The sequence below is a fragment of the Anopheles gambiae genome, chromosome X (assembly GCF_943734735.2).
Source record: "Anopheles gambiae chromosome X, idAnoGambNW_F1_1, whole genome shotgun sequence".
Classification (NCBI taxonomy): Eukaryota; Metazoa; Arthropoda; class Insecta; order Diptera; family Culicidae; genus Anopheles; species Anopheles gambiae.
Window position 1 is genome coordinate 42844 of NC_064600.1, and position 18361 is coordinate 61204.

General features: G+C 45.1%; 1 protein-coding gene across 15 annotated transcripts in view; it reads right to left on the reverse strand.

Annotated features, from left to right (window-relative positions):
• LOC1272272 (protein kibra) overlaps positions 1–17752 on the reverse strand; it is a 26626-nt gene extending 8874 nt beyond the window's left edge. For 2 of the 15 annotated variants that reach the window (XM_061654256.1, XM_061654349.1), the window contains exons 1-2: positions 17601–17752; positions 10630–11835 (exon numbers count right to left, since the gene is read on the reverse strand). In XM_061654256.1, the coding sequence (XP_061510240.1) occupies positions 10630–10754 (125 nt within the window). In that variant the 5' untranslated portion in view covers positions 10755–11835; positions 17601–17752. The other 13 variants (XM_061654298.1, XM_061654281.1, XM_061654273.1 and 10 more) reach the window with 13 other exon arrangements.
• Positions 17753–18361: the final 609 nt, after the last annotated feature.

Here is an 18361-nt window from a genome sequence, read left to right on the forward strand (position 1 = left end):
GTATCTCGGTGACAGCCTGTACACCTTGAAGTTCCTATGTTCCGCGCACACTTCCAATAGAAATATTTGATCCCTTTCCCCAACCCCCACGGAACGCTTAGCAGGGTTCACACAATCAGCGCACGATGTGTTATCGCACGAAAACACAAATGGTGGGTTACGTCGTGCGCGGTGGGATGATTAATTGTTCCACAACCCCCCCCCCCCCCTCCACCTCTCCCTCCCTTCCCTCTCTTTTTCTACAGATAAGGAGCATAAAACCGGAAGATGATGGTTTACTGACCTCGTGGATATTACTATTGCAATTCGCAAATGATTCAAACCGTCCGGAAGATTAAAAGTTTCTGAAAAGTGTGCGTGTACGAGTGATAGTGTACGACGAATGATTTAGTAGGACTTTTCTCAGCCCAGTGGGTTATGTAGGGGTAAATATGGCTTACTAATGCTCATGAAATATTTTCAGAACGTAGCGGAATAGTAATCGCAATCGCAATCGCAAACTAATGCTGCAGACGGACTGAATCCTAATACTACTTTACATTGACAAAGGGATGCGACCGGTAAACCACACCACATACTAGTGCAAACGCTTTGCAGGCAGGCGTGTGTAGTTAAAGAATGTGGGACCTGCTAACCCCTCCCCTCCTCGTGTGGGATCTTCATCGATATTTTTTATTGCTGTCTTTGTGCTTGTATGTACATAAACATCACCACCGAGTTGCACCCTGATGCAATGAGGGGCCTAGGGCAGCGATCGGCAAAGTGCTCGTGGCTCTATGATTTATCTCTCTCTCGCTCTCTCTGTCTCTCTCTCGCTCTCTCTGTCTCTCTCTCTCTCGCTCTCTCTGTCTCTCTCTCGCCCTCTCTGTCTCTCTCTCGCTCTCTCTGTCTCTCTCTCTCTCGCTCTCTCTCTCTCTCGCTCTCTCTCTCTCGCTCTCTCTCTCTCTCTCGCTCTCTCTCTCTCGCTCTCTCTCGCTCTTTCTCTGTCTCTTTCTCTGTCTCTCTCTCATGGGCTGATTTGAGGTTCTGAAACGCTGATTGAAACGTCGTGAGGGTTGGTGACTGGCACAGTGGCATTTGGAATCACAGCCAGAAAAAAATCATGGTGCTAAACATTGCGAGGGAATTGAGAAAAATTGAAATCTTAATTTAATGTTTAAAAAAAAAAATTTATTTAGCTTTTTTTAACAACCTTCAATGTAGGCTAGTATAACTGTTTGCGAGGTGCTATAATTATAACTCCAAGAAGTTGATCCGGATCCTATAGGCCACCATGAGCGAGGTGCAGTGCAAGGTGAGAGTATCGAACTTGACGTCGGAATCGTTCGAATCTCACAGGGATCTAAGGCAAGGTGACGGACCCTCCTGTCTGCTCTTCAACACCACCCTGGAAGGTGTTATTCAAAGCGCGGGTCTAGACAACGATATCCATGGCACGATCCTCTACCGGTCCAATTCCTTGGCATCGACATCATCGGCAGGGCAACAGCGAAGGTGTGTGAGGCGTACACCCGACTCAATCGCGAAGCAGCAAGAATTGAATTGAGTATCAATGAAAAAGCTCTGGGCGCTCATGGAGCGTGGAAGAGAAGAATGAACCACGAGCTTGCTGAGCAGTACGGCGAACCGAGCATCCTGACTAGTGATGGGCAAAACGGCTCCGGAGCCGGCTCCGCTCCAACGGCTCCGGAGCCGGCTCCGCACCAACGGCTCCGCTCCAACGGCTCCGGAGCCGGTTTTAACACAAAGGACTAAAATAACTTTTTCAATGAAGTTTCAATCGAGAAAATCCGTAAATAGCGGAGTAGGTCATGTTTAAAAGAATTTATCAAAAAAACATCGATGACTTTTGAATATTGTTAAGAAAGGCGAGACCAACGAATGCTACACAACGTCATGCATGTCAATACTGCAATCACATTGTGTATTGGTTTCCACACGTGCGAGAAGATATATTTGTTTTTTATTACGCTATCATACAATTATGTCTCTATTGAACCTTTAGTTCGGAGCCGTTGGACTGGAGCCGTTGATTCGTCGCGGGCCCCAGAACGGTGGGCCTGAAGCTGGCTCCGAAGCCGTTGGAACGGAGCCGTGAGTGCCGAGCCGTTAGTCCGGAGCCGGCTCCGGAGCCGTCGGAGCGGAGCCGGCTCCGGAGCCGTCAGAGCGGAGCCGGCTCCGGAGCCGTCGGAGCAGACCCGGCTCCGGAGCCGTTGGTGCGGAGCCGTCGGAGCGGAGCCGGCTCCGGGAAAAAGACGGAGCCGGCTCCGGAGCCGTTAGTCCGGAGCCGGCTCCGGAGCCGTTGGTGCGCTCCAAAACGCCCATCACTAATCCTGACGGTGGCGAAGGCTAGCAGGATACGATGGCTGGGGCATGTCAAGGGGATGCCGAACTCATGCCCCACCAAGAAGGTGTTCGACAGCGATCCCCAGCCTTATGGCGAGGGCGCAGGGGAGCACAGCGAACTCCATGGCTGGTTGGCTAATCTAAAGATAAGCGAAAAAGTTAAGTAGCTACCATTTTTCATCAAAAAGTTATATCAGTTCGAAAATGAAAATCATACCCGTCTATCCGGTCGTAGAGTTAAAAGTTAGCTCCTTCGTGTATTTCATCCGACCGACCCACTCCACTCGGTTACAAAAATTATTGCATTATTCCCTCTCTCACTCTCTCTTATCTCTTTACTCTCTCTCTCTGTTCCCCCTTGACGTAGTCCACCGAACAACAGCAAATTGTTTGCATCGCAACTCTGGTCTGTCCGACCACACAAGCCGCCCGCTTGCATCGTACGGTGGGATTCGCGGAATCCTCGTCGGTGTGATGTGTTCGAACAACATTTGTTGGTGCCGCCGCTCCAAATAATTGCCGCCAAAATAGGCCAGCTTTCCAGTCGCTCCTCAGACCGCAATCCTTGCTCCTTCCTCACACCGCCCTAATCGCTCGTTCCTAAGACCGCACATCTCACTCGTTCCATCGGAATTGAACACCATCCAACAGAGAGAGGCGAAAGAACTCCGCAGGAGCCAAAGCCTCTCTAAACCATACTAACAACAACAACAACACCATCCAACAGTCGCACCAAGCAGACTGTGCGAGAAATCATGCTCATTTTGTTGCTTTGGACCACTCACACGCTCCGCTTATCTCTTTCATGACCATCGCGATGATCACCGACTGAAAGTGTCGCGACCAAGTGATTGGCCAAGATTGCAAAAATATCGTACCAAGGGCTTGAGAGCAGATCATCGCAGTAGAGCTCGTGACGCTAACAGAATTTTTCATGATCATATTAGTAATATTTTGTTAAACTGATCACAGTGTAAAAAGTCATGACAAAGCGACTGACCAAGCGTTGGCTGCTAAAATGTCACCAGGCATGTATTGGTCACACCAACTGTTTGAGTATCTGATTGACCTCTGATCATCACTTCATCAATTGATCATCACTGACTGATTGACTTCATCAATCAATTGAGTTAATTTGTTGATTTGTTGTACTGCCGTTTATGGAATTGATCTGCAGTACCATCAAGTCAGAGCAGCTCGATTAAACTTGTAAACCATTGTAGGCTTCAAAATTCATGTCCTTAAAAGAGCACTAGCAGACACATCCGAACTTTAAGCAGAAATAGATCCACTCACAAAATCACTTTAGATCCACTGGCAAAATCGAGCAGTTTTCTGCGCAGGAAATGAGGCAAAATCTGCGCAGATTCTGCGCAACTTTGGGCCAATTTCATGCGCTGTTTTAAGTGAAATTTGCGCTGAGTGAGCAGTTTCGACGCCCTCTGTTGGCGAAATGGACGAACTATTTTACGCGGCAGAGCAAAAAAACGGTCAAAAATTTTAAAAATATTGTCACCCATTTTTTCGCCCTCTTCCTCTCCCTCCTTCACCCTGCCCTTCCCTCTTCCTTCACCGTATGCCCTACTTGGAACTCGGCCCGTGCCTTCCACCATCAGCTGATTGCGTGTATACGTTGGTATATATGTACATTGCGGTTGTGTATTGTAATTGGTGGGTGTTAGCATTTTTTTTAATTTGAACATGTTTGATGCTTCAACGACCTTCTAAGCATCATGTAGCACGGTGTATAGCGGCAATACAAGATTTTTTTTTTAATGTGCCGGATTTGTCACGAGTTTTCGGGTCTCAACACACACCAAGGCGGATTCAAAATACCAGGTGGTGGAAAAGGGCCTTGGGGGGGTCAACCGCTGTCGGCCAAAGCCTGCCAGGTACCCACTAGTGAAATGAGCTTGGCTTTCAGTGACTTATTGTAACCATAGCAGGATAGTCAGTCCTATGTATGGGGGGACGGTCTATTCGGGACTTGAACCCATGACGAACATGTTCTTACGTTGCACGAGTTGACGACTGTACCACCAGACCGGCCCAGGCTGAGGGACTTTACGTGAGTTTAATACCGTTAACCATTTGTTTCCACACACAAAGCATAGCAAATAGAACAGATTTCTTTGTTACTACGTGCATTTTTGTATGTCTATTGATTGTATCGAAAAAATGAGATATAATAACAAAATATTTGATGATTTGTTTCGTCACAAAATTTAAAATCATGTGAGTAAGAGTTCTAATCTCACTTAAATTGTCCATGTGTCTCGTAGATAATGAGGAAAAAATGTTAAAATAGGAAATATAAATGATTTCTTAGTTTTTATCCCCTAACATGTCGAAGACACAATGAATTATACAATAAATTCACGAAATAACACACTTGAATGTATTTTTTAATGTTAAATAAGAACTCGCATAGCTCAAAATATATTTTTAAAGTATATTTAATCGAAAAAATATGGTACATAAATTATATTATCAAATTCTTCTTCTTTTTCTTAATAGGTTGATGGGGTATATTCTCCTATACCTTTAGTCCTACAGAAAGGTATAATCAGAGTTTTATTATCAAATTAAATAAATGTAAACAACGTTTGAACCCTGGATTTTTAATCCACCTTGGACATACACACAGCGCGGGGAAAGTGACCGTTCACTCTATCATTCCGCGATCCCGCACCCCACCCGGTGCTTTGGATGTGGATCTCAATTTAAGTGAGATTAGAACTCTTACTCACATGATTTTAAATTTCGTGACGAAACAAATCATCAAATATTTTGTGCGCACATTCGGGGGCGCGTGCTCGAGTGCGCGCGTGCTCGAGTGCGCGCGTGCATGCGTGCGTGTGTGCGTGCGTGCGGAAAACCCAAAACTGTTTGATTCTGATGCGTGTATTTTCATCTGCTGCGGCTATAAAATTTCATACAGTTTTAGAAAAAGCACCGTGCGGGCGTTTACCGATACCTAAGAGATAACACAACAGGTGAATTGGCATCACCTTCTTTGCGCCTCAAAGTCTCTATAAAAAGAAACAAGTAAAAAGTCTTCGCACCCGGCTCTGTTGTTGGAAGTGTTAAAAGGACACACGATCGAAGCAAACGTGCATATGATATGTAACACATTTCTTTCCAATTAAGGTACAGTATCGGACAGAAAGATAGGGCATTGGTTTTTTAACGCACCATGCACCCGTTGGGTCAAGTTTATGTGTGGTTTGTATGTGTTTGTGTTTGTGTGTGTGTGTATGTGTGTGTGTGCATGTGTGTGTGTGTGTGTATGTATGTTTGAATGTGTATTGATGTGTGTGTTTGTTTCACAAGTAGGTCGTTTCGGATAGATTTGTCAGTAGTTTTTTTGTGTTTTGGGTTAGGTTTTTGTTGTAATTTGCAGGACCACCGCCCTCGCGAGCAGTGATCCCTATTCAAAAATGCAATAAGCTCAGTTTTTGATCTTATTGCCGTCGCCCACGATGACATTAATCATGCGTTGACGCATCGACATCACCAGATTCTGGATCGTTTCAGGTGGAATTTTGCTCCACACCTCTTGCATGTGATCGAAGAGATGATCCAGATCTTCCGGTATGTTTTTACCCAGCCTCTTCTTGAAAATTGCCCAGAGGTTCTCAATGGGATTGAGATCCGGGCTAAGGGCTGGCCACTTCATTGTTTTGACATTGTTGTCAGCAAGCCAAGTTTGGACAGTCCCGGAAGTATGCTTAGAATCGTTGTCTTGCATAAACATCCAAGACCGAGGAAGGTTTTTCCTAGCGTGTGATAGCAAATGAGTATCAAGAATATCTCGATACCCAAACCGATTTAAATTACCGTGGATTCGAACCAACGGACCCATCCCATAGTAGGAGAAGCATCCCCACACCATGAGACTACCACCGCCATGCTTGAAAGTTTTGAAGCAGTACTTCGGATCAAGAGCACAATTAACAGGGCGCCGAACCAACCTACGTCCGTCCGACCCCTGTCGATTGAATTTTGACTCGTCTGACCACAAAACCCTGCGCCAATCCTCTTCATCAAAGAACATGTGCTCAATTGCAAATAACACCCGTGCGTTTTTATGCGCAGGTGTTAAATTGGGCACTTTGCGTGGCACTCGCGCGAGTAGCCCGGCACTGACCAATCTTCGCTGAACTGTTCTCGGCGTCACCGCCAATTTCAGTCTGCCTCGGATCTCTGGTGCCGAGCTAAACGGATGTTTCTTCGATATGTTAACAATCTTACGGTCTTCCTCCGCCGTGGTCTTCCGAGGACGTCCGGGTGACTTGCGCGTTTCGGTTGTCCGAAGCGCGTTCGCCACAAAAGTGCGCGATCGTTCCATCACGAACTCGATCGTTCTGCGCTTAATGCCAGCAGCCGCCATTCGCTTAATGATATGGCGCTGATAATCGGTACAATGTTTACCTCGACCCATTGTAATAAAAATTGCTTGCTTAGACCGTCAAGAACACACTGGTTAAAAACTTGGACACGACTGATGCCGTGCACTGCCTGCGTTCTGCTTTTATACGCGATGAATCACATCGTTGTCGAGCAGCAAAAAAGCGTATGGATAAAAACAATCAATGAGTAAGCGAGTGAGCATGTATCCATTCAAAACCAGAACAGAATACTGCCGCGCTCATGAAACAAAACGCCCATTGAAAAGAACACCTGCGCGCTTGCTCAATGCACACACAAAGTTTCCCATGCGCACACAACGTTCAACGCAAAGATGCACGCAGGCCTTTCAATGGCGTGCACTGGAGAAACACCTGTGAGGGAATGCCGAGTTCATTGCTATTGTGCGCGTTTTCATTTCGCACCGGTGTCGTATTCACATTCATGAAACAGCACACCTGCGTTCTCGTCCGGGGAACAAGCGCTGCTGTCGATGCAAACTTTAGCATTTATCCAAGTGTGAACGCACGCTGTTTCACATGATAACACACATAAACAGAATGCTTTCAATGCAATATGAAACCATGTCAAGCTACGTTTCTTCAGACAAAAACCCGCGCACTCGCACACACACACACAGACTCGCACACACACACACACACACACACACACACACACACACACACACACACACACACACACACACACACACACACAAACACAAGTAACGTGGCAAAAAAAGTGTACGGTGCGTTGAAAAAACTAGGGTCCTATCATTCTGTCCGATACTGTAGCCTAGTGGAAACAACAGTTTGAATTGAATCCATACAAAAGAGTATTCTAGGCTTGTTTATCACGGTGCGCGTATGGTGCTGCACCTGTCCGTCCAGAATCTGGCGGCTCGTTGGCATGATGTCGTTATCATGACGCCGAGGGACCTGAACTGCCTTGGAATGGGTTCGGTTAGGTAGGTTCATGTCGTTTGGTCGAGTGCATTCCGTGCTTTTGTCACGCCAAAACGGTAGATCCGGCAGCAACAAAGTCAAGACAAACTCTTTCCTCGGTACAGAAGCCGATCCAAAGTTCTTTATAGTATTATTAGCTGGTATCGCGAAAGAATTGGTTTAAAATTAACAGTCGTTAAAAATTAACCAGAGTCGTTAAAAATTGCTAGAATTTGGCATCGCGAACGCATTGAGTTCATTTGTTAATTTTAACGACTGGTCCTATGCCGCTGTTAAACAAACAACTGTCAAGAACGTATGCGATACAAATTAACAGTCGTTTAATTGTACTGCTCGAATTTTTCCCCCATGTTTGCCTATATACGATATCGAGCAGTCGTTAACTGTTTTGACGGTCGTTTATTTTAACAGGAATGAACAACAAATGAACTCAGTTAAACCAAAATGAACTTTAAACGACTGGCTAATAATAACAATAGCCGGCATCGCGAATAAATGAACACATTTTAACAGTCGTTTGGGAACAAGTTCATTTTGGTTTAACCGAGTTCATTTGTTGTTCATTCCTGTTAAAATAAACGACCGTCAAAACAGTTAACGACTGCTCGATATCGCATATAGGCAAACACGGGTAAAAAATCGAGCAGTATAATTAAACGACTGTTAATTTGTATCGCATACGCTCTTGACAGTCGTTTGTTTAACGACGGCATAGGACCAGTCGTTAAAATTAACAAATGAACTCAATGCGTTCGCGATGCCAAATTCTGGCAATTTTTAACGACTCTGGTTAATTTTTAACGACTGTTAATTTTAAACCAATTCTTTCGCGATACCAGCTTATATCAGTGAAATTTTGCATAACTGATCACAGTAAAAAAAGTCATGACATAGTGACTGACCAAGCGATGATTTCAAAAATGTCATGAAGCATGTATTGGTCACACCAACCGCTTTCAATATCACCTCTGATTACACAATTGTGTACGTGACGCTGATATGTATTTTGTTTCAGTCAGATTCTTTAATTACATTGACAGTGACATTTTGCAGCACTGCATTCAATATTCCAATTCATGATTTTTACTCCAAATTACAGTTTGATTCACGGAGAATGTGCACTCTGTACTGTTCATCAACTGCTTCGAAGCAGTTGGTAATTAAATCGATCAATATAGCCAATTTTTGCCGTTCGCGATACAGATTACCGACTTTTTTAACGACTGCTCGACTTTGTATCCACTATTGCTATGGCAGCCATGACAGTTGCTTCCACCGTTTTATCGGTTGACAAATTTGCCGCTTCGCGATACCAATCCGCCATATTTGTTATTATCGATTTTATCGATATATTTATCAACTATAGCATAATAGTATCTGACGAAACCCTCTTAGCCGCGTTTGAGAGGAAGATGCTCAGAAGGATACTTGGCCCCGAATGTGTGGAAGGACAATGGAGGAGCCGCTATAATGACGAGCTATACGAGATGTACGGCGACCTCACTGTCGAGCAGCGTATCAAGCTCGCCAGGCTCCGGTGGGCTGGCCATATTGTACGCATGAAAACGGACGACCCAGCCCGTAAAGTCTTTTTAGGCCGCCCGCAAGGACAGAGGAGGCGTGGTAGGCCCAAATTGAGGTGGCAAGATGGCGTGGACGTGTCCGCCAGTAAGGCTGGAATAACGGACTGCCAGACGAAGGCGCGAGACCGTGAGCGGTTTCGGACACTCCTGAGGCAGGCCAAGACCGCAAAGCGTTTGTAGCGCCGGATAACCTAACCTTAACCTTATTTATCAACTGGTGGTAACGTTGTTGGCGATAGATGTCATTGAACCCATTTGGAACCAAAATATGGAAATTATTGACCCATACTGGGTTTTTCAATTGAGTTTTGACTAGCAGCAATCTTTTTTCAATAGTCGCAATAGATTCTTGACTAGCATCCTCTATTTTTGATTACGAGCAATGTATTATTGACTAGGAGCAATTGAAAAACTCAATTGAAAAACCCTGTAACATACAACCGCTCAGCAATATACCGAATTCGCCCCAAAAAACCTTCTGTTGCATTCCTGGCCACACAAGTATTCACGGAAACGAAAAAGCAGATCGACTAGTCGACGCAGGACGTAACAACCGAGCGTGCTATCTAAGTCGTTACTTCATTCGCCTTAGCAAAACCATCATCGCCAAAAGTTGAAACGGTTAATGGGTTAGCAGCGGCTGCTCTTTCCTGAAAACCATCAAGACCACAACACCATCATGGAAAAACCATCAATCACACCAAGACTAGAGAATCCTATCACGACTTCGGATAGGACATACCCGGCTCACCCACACCTTTTTATTGCAAAAATCCAGCCCACCACTTTGCTACGTTTCTGTGGCATTGATATTACCGTCCGACACGGTAATACAGAACGCATCACATGCCAACTGGATCCCGGCATCGACGCTATCCTCTCACTAGACAACGATTGTCCGCGAAAACTTTTAAAATGTCTCCGAATAACTAACCTTCATGAATAAATTGAGCCATTTTTTTAAAAATCAACTACATTTTTGTATCCCTCTTAATTGTGTATGGTGTTGCTGTATGCTCCAAATTGAAATCGTTTTCGCAGTTCTATGGCAACTATCAAGGTTGCATACTAAATTTTGTATCTCTTTTCTATCTCTTTCAACCTCTTTAATTTGAAAACCCCTCTTATTTGACAATCCCACCGGCGTGCATATAAGAGAGGGTTCAGTACAATAAATAGCATTAAATTTGTCTAGACTACCCAGGGTAAGATTACTGCAAGCCACAAATGGCTTGAAAGAAGAATCTTAGATTTCAAGATTAGGTTTATTGATTTTAACAGCCAAAATAGGCTCATTGGCTCAATGTCTCTATAAAAAAACTTACTTGTCACGCGGATCGATCCAGGTCGTTTTCTTGTTGATATGATCGATAAAGTAAACCTTGCCATCGTAGTCAGTGTTAATTTCCCAGCCGAGTGGTAGATCTGCATTGCTGGAGCTTTTTGGCATAATTTAGCACTTTCGTTCACGTGCGTGCACACACGAAGGGTGCGCGCGCACGTCCTGATTCCGTTCTGTTTGTTTTTATTTATGTTTGCTGTTGCTGTTGTTGTTTCTTCCCTTCCTTCTTCCTTCTTGCTTCTTTTGGTTGTCACTCGGTGTGTGTTGAGGTAGATTGAGCTGAGAGGGGGACAGCCCCTCGGTCGTCGGGCACTTCACTGCTCCTCTACACTCACTTCCGCCCGTTCATGTGTACACGGGCCTTTGTTGTGCGAGGATTGGTGCGGGGCATCTCTTTGACATGAGTTGGTTAAAAACAGTACATGTAGATGTAGTTGCATTTGCCGCTATTTTTGGCATTAAATCATCTGCTCACTTATTCGTTCTTTTGCTCTTTATTATATTAGCCCTTTGCTTGCTTTCTAATCACACACTACTAACACCGCGATCGCCTGCGTAAATGAGGCCAGACACTCGGGCACACGCACACTAATCACTAATCCGCCCACACGCACAAATACACGTACACTACTAGCACTTCACCATGCCGAGTGTGGCGGCCGCTGTTCGGGTGTACGCACTGATAGAGGATGGCGCTGATGACGGGCGGCGGCGACTGACGGCCATGCTAAAGTGTGGAAATGGCGCACGAGACTAACACCAGCGCACTCGAAGACGTGAGAAGGGGTAGGACGGCTATTGTTGTTTGCGTGGGTGACGGTGAACGCTTCGTGAGGTGGCTTTGATATATGAGTTGATCGTTGCAGCAGCAACAGCAGACAGGTTGATCGAAGGTGGGTGTGTGTATGCGGGAGGGGGAGGGTTGATCGATGCGGTGAGAAGGAAGGGGCGAGCTTCACCACGCCAAAAAGGATGGGCGAAATCGCTCACACACGCACACACACACACACACACACACACACACACACACAAAATGCACAATGCAAACAATGTACACTAAGGTCTGCTGCTTTCCGACTCGCGCACCAACCACAGACGCATTACGCGAATCTCAAACTTCTCGCACACTCACACTATTAAGTTCACGACTGCACGGCTCAAACACTCTAAAACAAAGCTCGGCCCACTCCTAGAAGAAGATGAAGACAAACAAAAAGTGAGTATTAATACTCACCGGGGTCATAATACTTTTAAAAGTGAGTAACAAAAGTACTAGGAAATTTGGAAATTGGTAACCCAAAATGGTTGGCCTCAGAGACCAATTATCCCTACTCAACCCGCCCCAAACACACCGTCATTTGGCAGTTTCTACGAATGCATCGTTGCATCAATAGTTGTATATGTTGGTGCATACAAACGTGCACTTTTATCCATCTCTCTATCTCTCTATCTCTCTATCTCTCTATCTCTCTATCTCTCTATCTCTCTATCTCTCTATATCTCTATCTCTCGATCTCTCGATCTCTCGATCTCTCGATCTCTCGATCTCTCGATCTCTCGATCTCTCGATCTCTCTATCTCTCGATCTCTCGATCTCTCGATCCCTCGATCTCTCGATCTCTCGATCTCTCGATCTCTCGATCTTCCTATATCAAATCCTATATCAAATCCTATATCCTCGATCTTCCTCGATCTTCCTCTATCGCTCGATCTCTCGATCTTTCTACATCAAAGAGAAAGAGAAAGAGAAAGAGAAAGAGAAAGAGAAAGAGAAAGAGAAAGAGAAAGAGAAAGAGAAAGAGAAAGAGAAAGAGAAAGAGAAAGAGAAAGAGAAAGAGAAAGAGAAAGAGAAAGAGAAAGAGAAAGAGAAAGAGAAAGAGAAAGAGAAAGAGAAAGAGAAAGAGAAAGAGAAAGAGAAAGAGAAAGAGAAAGAGAAAGAGAAAGAGAAAGAGAAAGAGAAAGAGAAAGAGAAAGAGAAAGAGAAAGAGAAAGAGAAAGAGAAAGAGAAAGAGAAAGAGAAAGAGAAAGAGAAAGAGAAAGAGAAAGAGAAAGAGAAAGAGAAAGAGAAAGAGAAAGAGAAAGAGAAAGAGAAAGAGAAAGAGAAAGAGAAAGAGAAAGAGAAAGAGAAAGAGAAAGCACGGTGAAATATGACACCCGGGGCCCGAAGCCCGAGAGAGAGAGATGTACTTTATCGGGGTGTACGGTGTACGGACAGGGGTTTCGGCTCGGGTGCTTGAGAAAGAGAAAGCACGGTGAAATATGACATTCCAGATACCCCGGGGCCCGAGGCCCGAGAGAGAGAGATGTAATATATCGGGGTGTACGGTGTACAGACAGGGGTTTCGGCTCGGGTGCTTGAGTGCACGACGCGCGCATGCGCGTTCGCTCACTTGCTGCCCTGTTGCCGTACTTGCGTGGCCTCTGTCGCACGCGCTCCCCTGTAAGCGCGTCGTGTTTAAGAAATGGATAGGGAAATGAGACAGAGGAAGAGGCAACACAAACTAGCCACAAATTTACATAAACCAATCGAACATGCGTGTATTGGGGTAAGCGCACCCCTCCCCGTGCAATAGGCAATACGTGTTTGCGCTGCGCTTACCTACTTACACATACCCGTGAGAAGAAGAAAAGGATAACGGGGTAGGGAATAAGGAGGGTATGCAGTGCGCGGGGCAGGTTGAAATGTGACATTCCAGAGACCCCGGAGCCCGAGACCATCGATGTGATAGACGTTCGGAGAGACTACACCTTATTCCCATTCACCTTCTCTCATTCTATCTTTCCCTCCCGCTCTCTCTCGGAGCTTATGTATGTGTGCGTCTGCTCCTCGCCTGCTCATACCCCTGCTCACCGTGTCTCTTGTCTTGCGACAATTCGTTTCTAATAAAATCTTATCTCGTACCACGAGACAGCTTGGGGATGATCTCTGCATACAAACTGCATTGGTATGCACACAAACCCGCGTACAATAGTGTTGGGTAAATCTTATTCAGATTCATGAATCTAAATGAATCTTTGGAATGATTCAATGAATCTGAATCTCAGTTGGAATGATTCATTAATCTCAAGGGAATCCAAAAAATTGAAACAAAAACTTAAATCTGGAGCTTTTTATTATTATTCTTCTTGTCGTAACAACCTACGTGGTCATGCCAGCCTATACAGGCTTCCGAGACTTTTTGCAAAGTACCACGCAACCGGATAGTTCGTTTAGCTACGGGGAGATGGTCCATGCGAGGCAAGAACCCACAACGGGCAAGTTATAGGTGGGATTGGGCGAATTTCAATATTTTCATACATCTGAAAAGATTCATGAATCCCTGGAGTTATATGAATATTGGGACCCTTTCCGTTTTAAGTTCGTAGGCTGAATTTTCAGCCTGTCAGCTGTTTGCATTGTATAGCAGTTTGCGAGCAGCTATGTAAGTCGGTATAATATACAGGTGGGCTTATCACAAGGTGTATGAATTTAGAAGGCAGATTTTTATCGCATCTCTTTCTGAATGAAGATGTTAAGAGTGTTATGTGTATTTGTCAAGCCTCCAGAAAGCTTGTTTGTTGTCAAACTCCATACAAAAAACTGACTAGAATCGTGAAAGATCTCATTAAGGGATTTGTGAATCTTCTAAATTCATGAATCCTTAGAGATGGACGAATATGTAGATATTCATGAATATTAGGAGATTTGTGAATCTTTGAAAATCCGTAAGTCTTCGAAGTTTCGGCTCAAGATTCGAATAACAAATCACTGTAGATTCATATGAATGCTTTGCACCTTGTGATGATGAGATATAGATAGATGATAGATGAGTTCCCCTATCATTTTCAGTAAGAGCAAATGAAGTAGAGCACATTCATATATATTTCCTCTCTCGCTTCTGCTAATGTAGGTATAGGAATCGTTCTGTGCAGGGAACGTGTAACAAATATACCAGTACCCTATCGGAAAACCCTGTATGTAGCTGCTTGGTCTTCAGAGCCCTTACGTCGAATGTGCCGCCCCCCCCCCTCCCCCCCTCTCTCTCTCTCACTCTCTCTCTCTTTCTCTCTCTCTATCTTTCTCTCTCTCTCTTTCTCTCTCTCTCTTTCTCTCTCTCTTTCTCTTTCTCTTTTTCTCTCTCTCTCTGTCTCTCTCTCTGTCTCTCTCTCTGTCTCTCTCTTTCTCTCTCTCTCTCTTTGTCTCTCTCTCTTTCTCTTTTTCTTTTTCTTTTTCTCTCTCTCTCTCTCTCTCTCGCTCAAAAAAAATAGATTCAAAATTCCATCCTATGAAGTTCACTTCCCATAACAAAGGGTCAAGGAAGTGTCCCACAACTATGAGAACCCCCGGAAAACCCTGTACAGGAGTACTGAAGACAGTAGAAGAAGGGGCCGGGATAGAGGAGATGGAGGAAGTGATTGAGCGACAAACGACGACTATGCAATATACAAAGAATGGATGCTGGAACAGAGAGTGTGGGTCATTGAGGGGTAGAGAGAGGAGGAGATAAAGGGAAAGGGAAGCCGGAGTGCGAGAGTTGCGAATAACAACAGCGTTGCAAAAAGAAGACGGAAGCAGAAAAACGGCAAAGTGTATTTAATAATACCCCTCCTCCTCACCCCCCTCACCCTATTTCTTCTCCACCACACCACACCCTTCTTCTTGTCTTGGCTGCTGATACCGCTAGTTGCAGCGCTCCTTTCTTTTATTTCTCTTTTTCTCTTATTCGCCACAAACACATACACAGTCCATACCCACCCCCCAGCCCCACACCCGTGTCTACTCTGTGTCTTTCTCTTTGAAACTCCACCGACCGTTGCACCTACCTCTGCACATCACTTTTTCTCTCTTTCTCACAAACTCCCTCCAAGTCGGAAAAAGATGGAAGAGGAGCTAGAGCAGCGGATTCCCCCAAGGGGTTTTTTCTTCTTTAGAGGGGAATTTTTGATCAAATCTTTGCCTAATACCTTGGGATAACATGCTCTCCTCATGCTCATGATCTTGTGAGTAGGGAATGAAATCCTACATGCACCCTACATGGGAAAAGCAGCAAAAAGGTTGAAAACCACTGTGCTAGAGTGTTGAATCAGGAATTAGGCCCTTGGTTGCGACGGTTATGTGTCGCTTTCCGCCCACCGGCCCACCTCAACCCATCCCTGCCATCCCCTGCACACCCCACCTCCCGTAAGCAGTGCTCTACTTTTTGTGGCCGCTTCACACAACACGACCACGAATGTGCGCACACTGGGCCTCGTTCGTTATTGGTGTTGGTGACACGGATCACGACGACGATGATGAGAAAGATGTTGTTGAATGTTGGTTCGGGCCTGACTACCTGACATGTTGCTTGTGAAAAATGCTTCACATATTTGAGACCGATCTCCTTCCTTCCTCCTACCACCCTTCTTCTTTATGCGACAACAACACAACAGACTTGCACAGCTTGCCACAGTGGTGTTCGTGTTTTTTTTTTTATCTCCCCACTTGTCCATTCCAACTGTTCCTACGGGTGGGGGGATTCAGCCCGAAGAGGGGGTGGAAGTTGCTGCAGCTCCAGGGATATGTTTGCAACCAACGGCAACACTGTTCACAAAATAATAGTTTCGCTTAGCGGTGAGAGGACACCGAGCGCTCTAAGATATCGAGACCCTTTAACGACCACCAGTTCCCTTCTTCAAGGTTTTTGTGCTTTTCGGAACACTTTTTAACGTCTGCAAAAGCTTGATGGTGCCTGTGTATAGGGGGAATCGCGACGGTGGATATGATTATGCACGCGCACACATACCTTTGATGCAAGATCAACAACAAATCCAACAGTGCCGGACTGAACACTTTCTACGCATTCCTCATCTACCATACCACCTCCCTCCCTCCTCCCCTGCTTCACTACACACGTATTACGGAAACTTTCGAGCTCGGCCCGAGTATTTAGAATAGGTGATCATTCCAAAACAGTGTGGTTACGTGTATCTGAATACGTGTGTGTGTGTGTGTGTGTGTGTGTGTGTGTGTGTGTGTGTGTGTGTGTGTGTGTGTGTGTGTTTGTGTGGTGTGTTTTTGGCTGAATTATACCCACTACTCTTCGTCGCTACCTAATAGCTACACTGTCATATAGGACGATAATCAACAATATTCCACACAGGAAGGGACAGCACGCGGCGGAAGGACTCGCCTTTGACGCATGCAGAAACACTTAACTCCCAAATATTTAATCAACACACACTAAAGACGACACACCAACGCATCAATCGGACAGGCACTTATTTCTCCTTTTTTTCTTGTCTCCGTGCTGTGGCGCTGTGCTTCATTTTGTCTCGCTCGTTTTGTTTGCTGGGATTTGTAAAACAAACGCGCAACGTGTGCAAAGGCACGCATCGCACCCCTGGCCCAACCCTCACACACACACACAAACACACACACACACACACACACACACACACACACTCAAACGCACTCAAACGCACTCACACTCCCCACACACAAAACGATAGGCACAAAAGCGCTGCAGCAACACACACGCACTCGCATATACTCACACAGCGTACGTACTCACACAGCCTAGCTAGCGCGAGTGCACAGGTTGTTGTTTTTCTTTTTTTCTCCTTTTCCTTATGTGTCGCTGTGTGTTAGTGTGTTTGTCCCGTTTGCTTTGCCGTGTTGTTTTCGATTGGTTCAACGCTGGCAACTGTAAGCAGCAGCGGCGAATTGGGGACACGGAACCGTGTAGTCCACGCCACGACAACGACAACGACGCCGACAGAAAGTGCAGCGAGAAACTGTGTTCCTTGTTGCGGTGCGGAGATGCCCTTGCCTTCAACGCCGCTCCGGTACACGCTCGGACGAAAATTGCGTGGCCCGTAGGAAAGCACACTGTCCGAAGCACCGAACTGGTCCCTAACGACCCTCACACACACATACCCTTTCAACGTACAACACGGGCATCCCAGAATAATATGAGTATGGGGAAAGATATTCACCTAATTAACGCAAAAACGACGGCAAAACTACACACAGAACACATATGTACGCACCCACCACCACACTGGCGAGGTTTCGAATGAAGGAATTCTTTCGTCAGCCGTGGCTTGCAGCAGTGACACCGCTTTAACACACAGCGGGAGCGGATCGTGTTCGAGCGCTCTCTTTCTCTCTCTCTCTCTCTCTATGCCTGTCTCTCTTTCTCTCTCTCTCACACACCTCGAAATAAATATACATATCTCTCTCAATTAGCGCATGGCCACGGAGGTGAAAAAATGTTGAAAATTTTTTCAACTTTGTCAAAATTGCTTGTCAACTGCATAAAAAAGCTTTTCTCATGGCCGCACCAAAAACATACACAAGAATGACAAAAAGCTCCAACATCTGAATATCATCGATATCTTGTTTAAGAAGCACAAAATAGGTACCAAGGTACTAAAAGGCCTAAAAGGCGAAAGGCCATGAGAGTGACAAAATGCTGACAAATATTTCAAAACGTGAGCTTTTGTCACTTTTTTGAGCTTTTGTCAAAATTTTATAACCTGGAGCAGCCAGGAAATAAAGTTGACAAAAGTTGACAAAAAGTGACAAGATTTGACGTTCGCGAAAAAGCGTAAACAAACAGCTATTTGGCGCAGTTGTGACCCATTGCTATGATAATAATGCTAAAATGCATGATTCTAATTGATTTATCTAATTGACTAATTGACCTATTTAGTACTTTTTAAACAAAATATCGATGATATTCAGATGTTGGAGC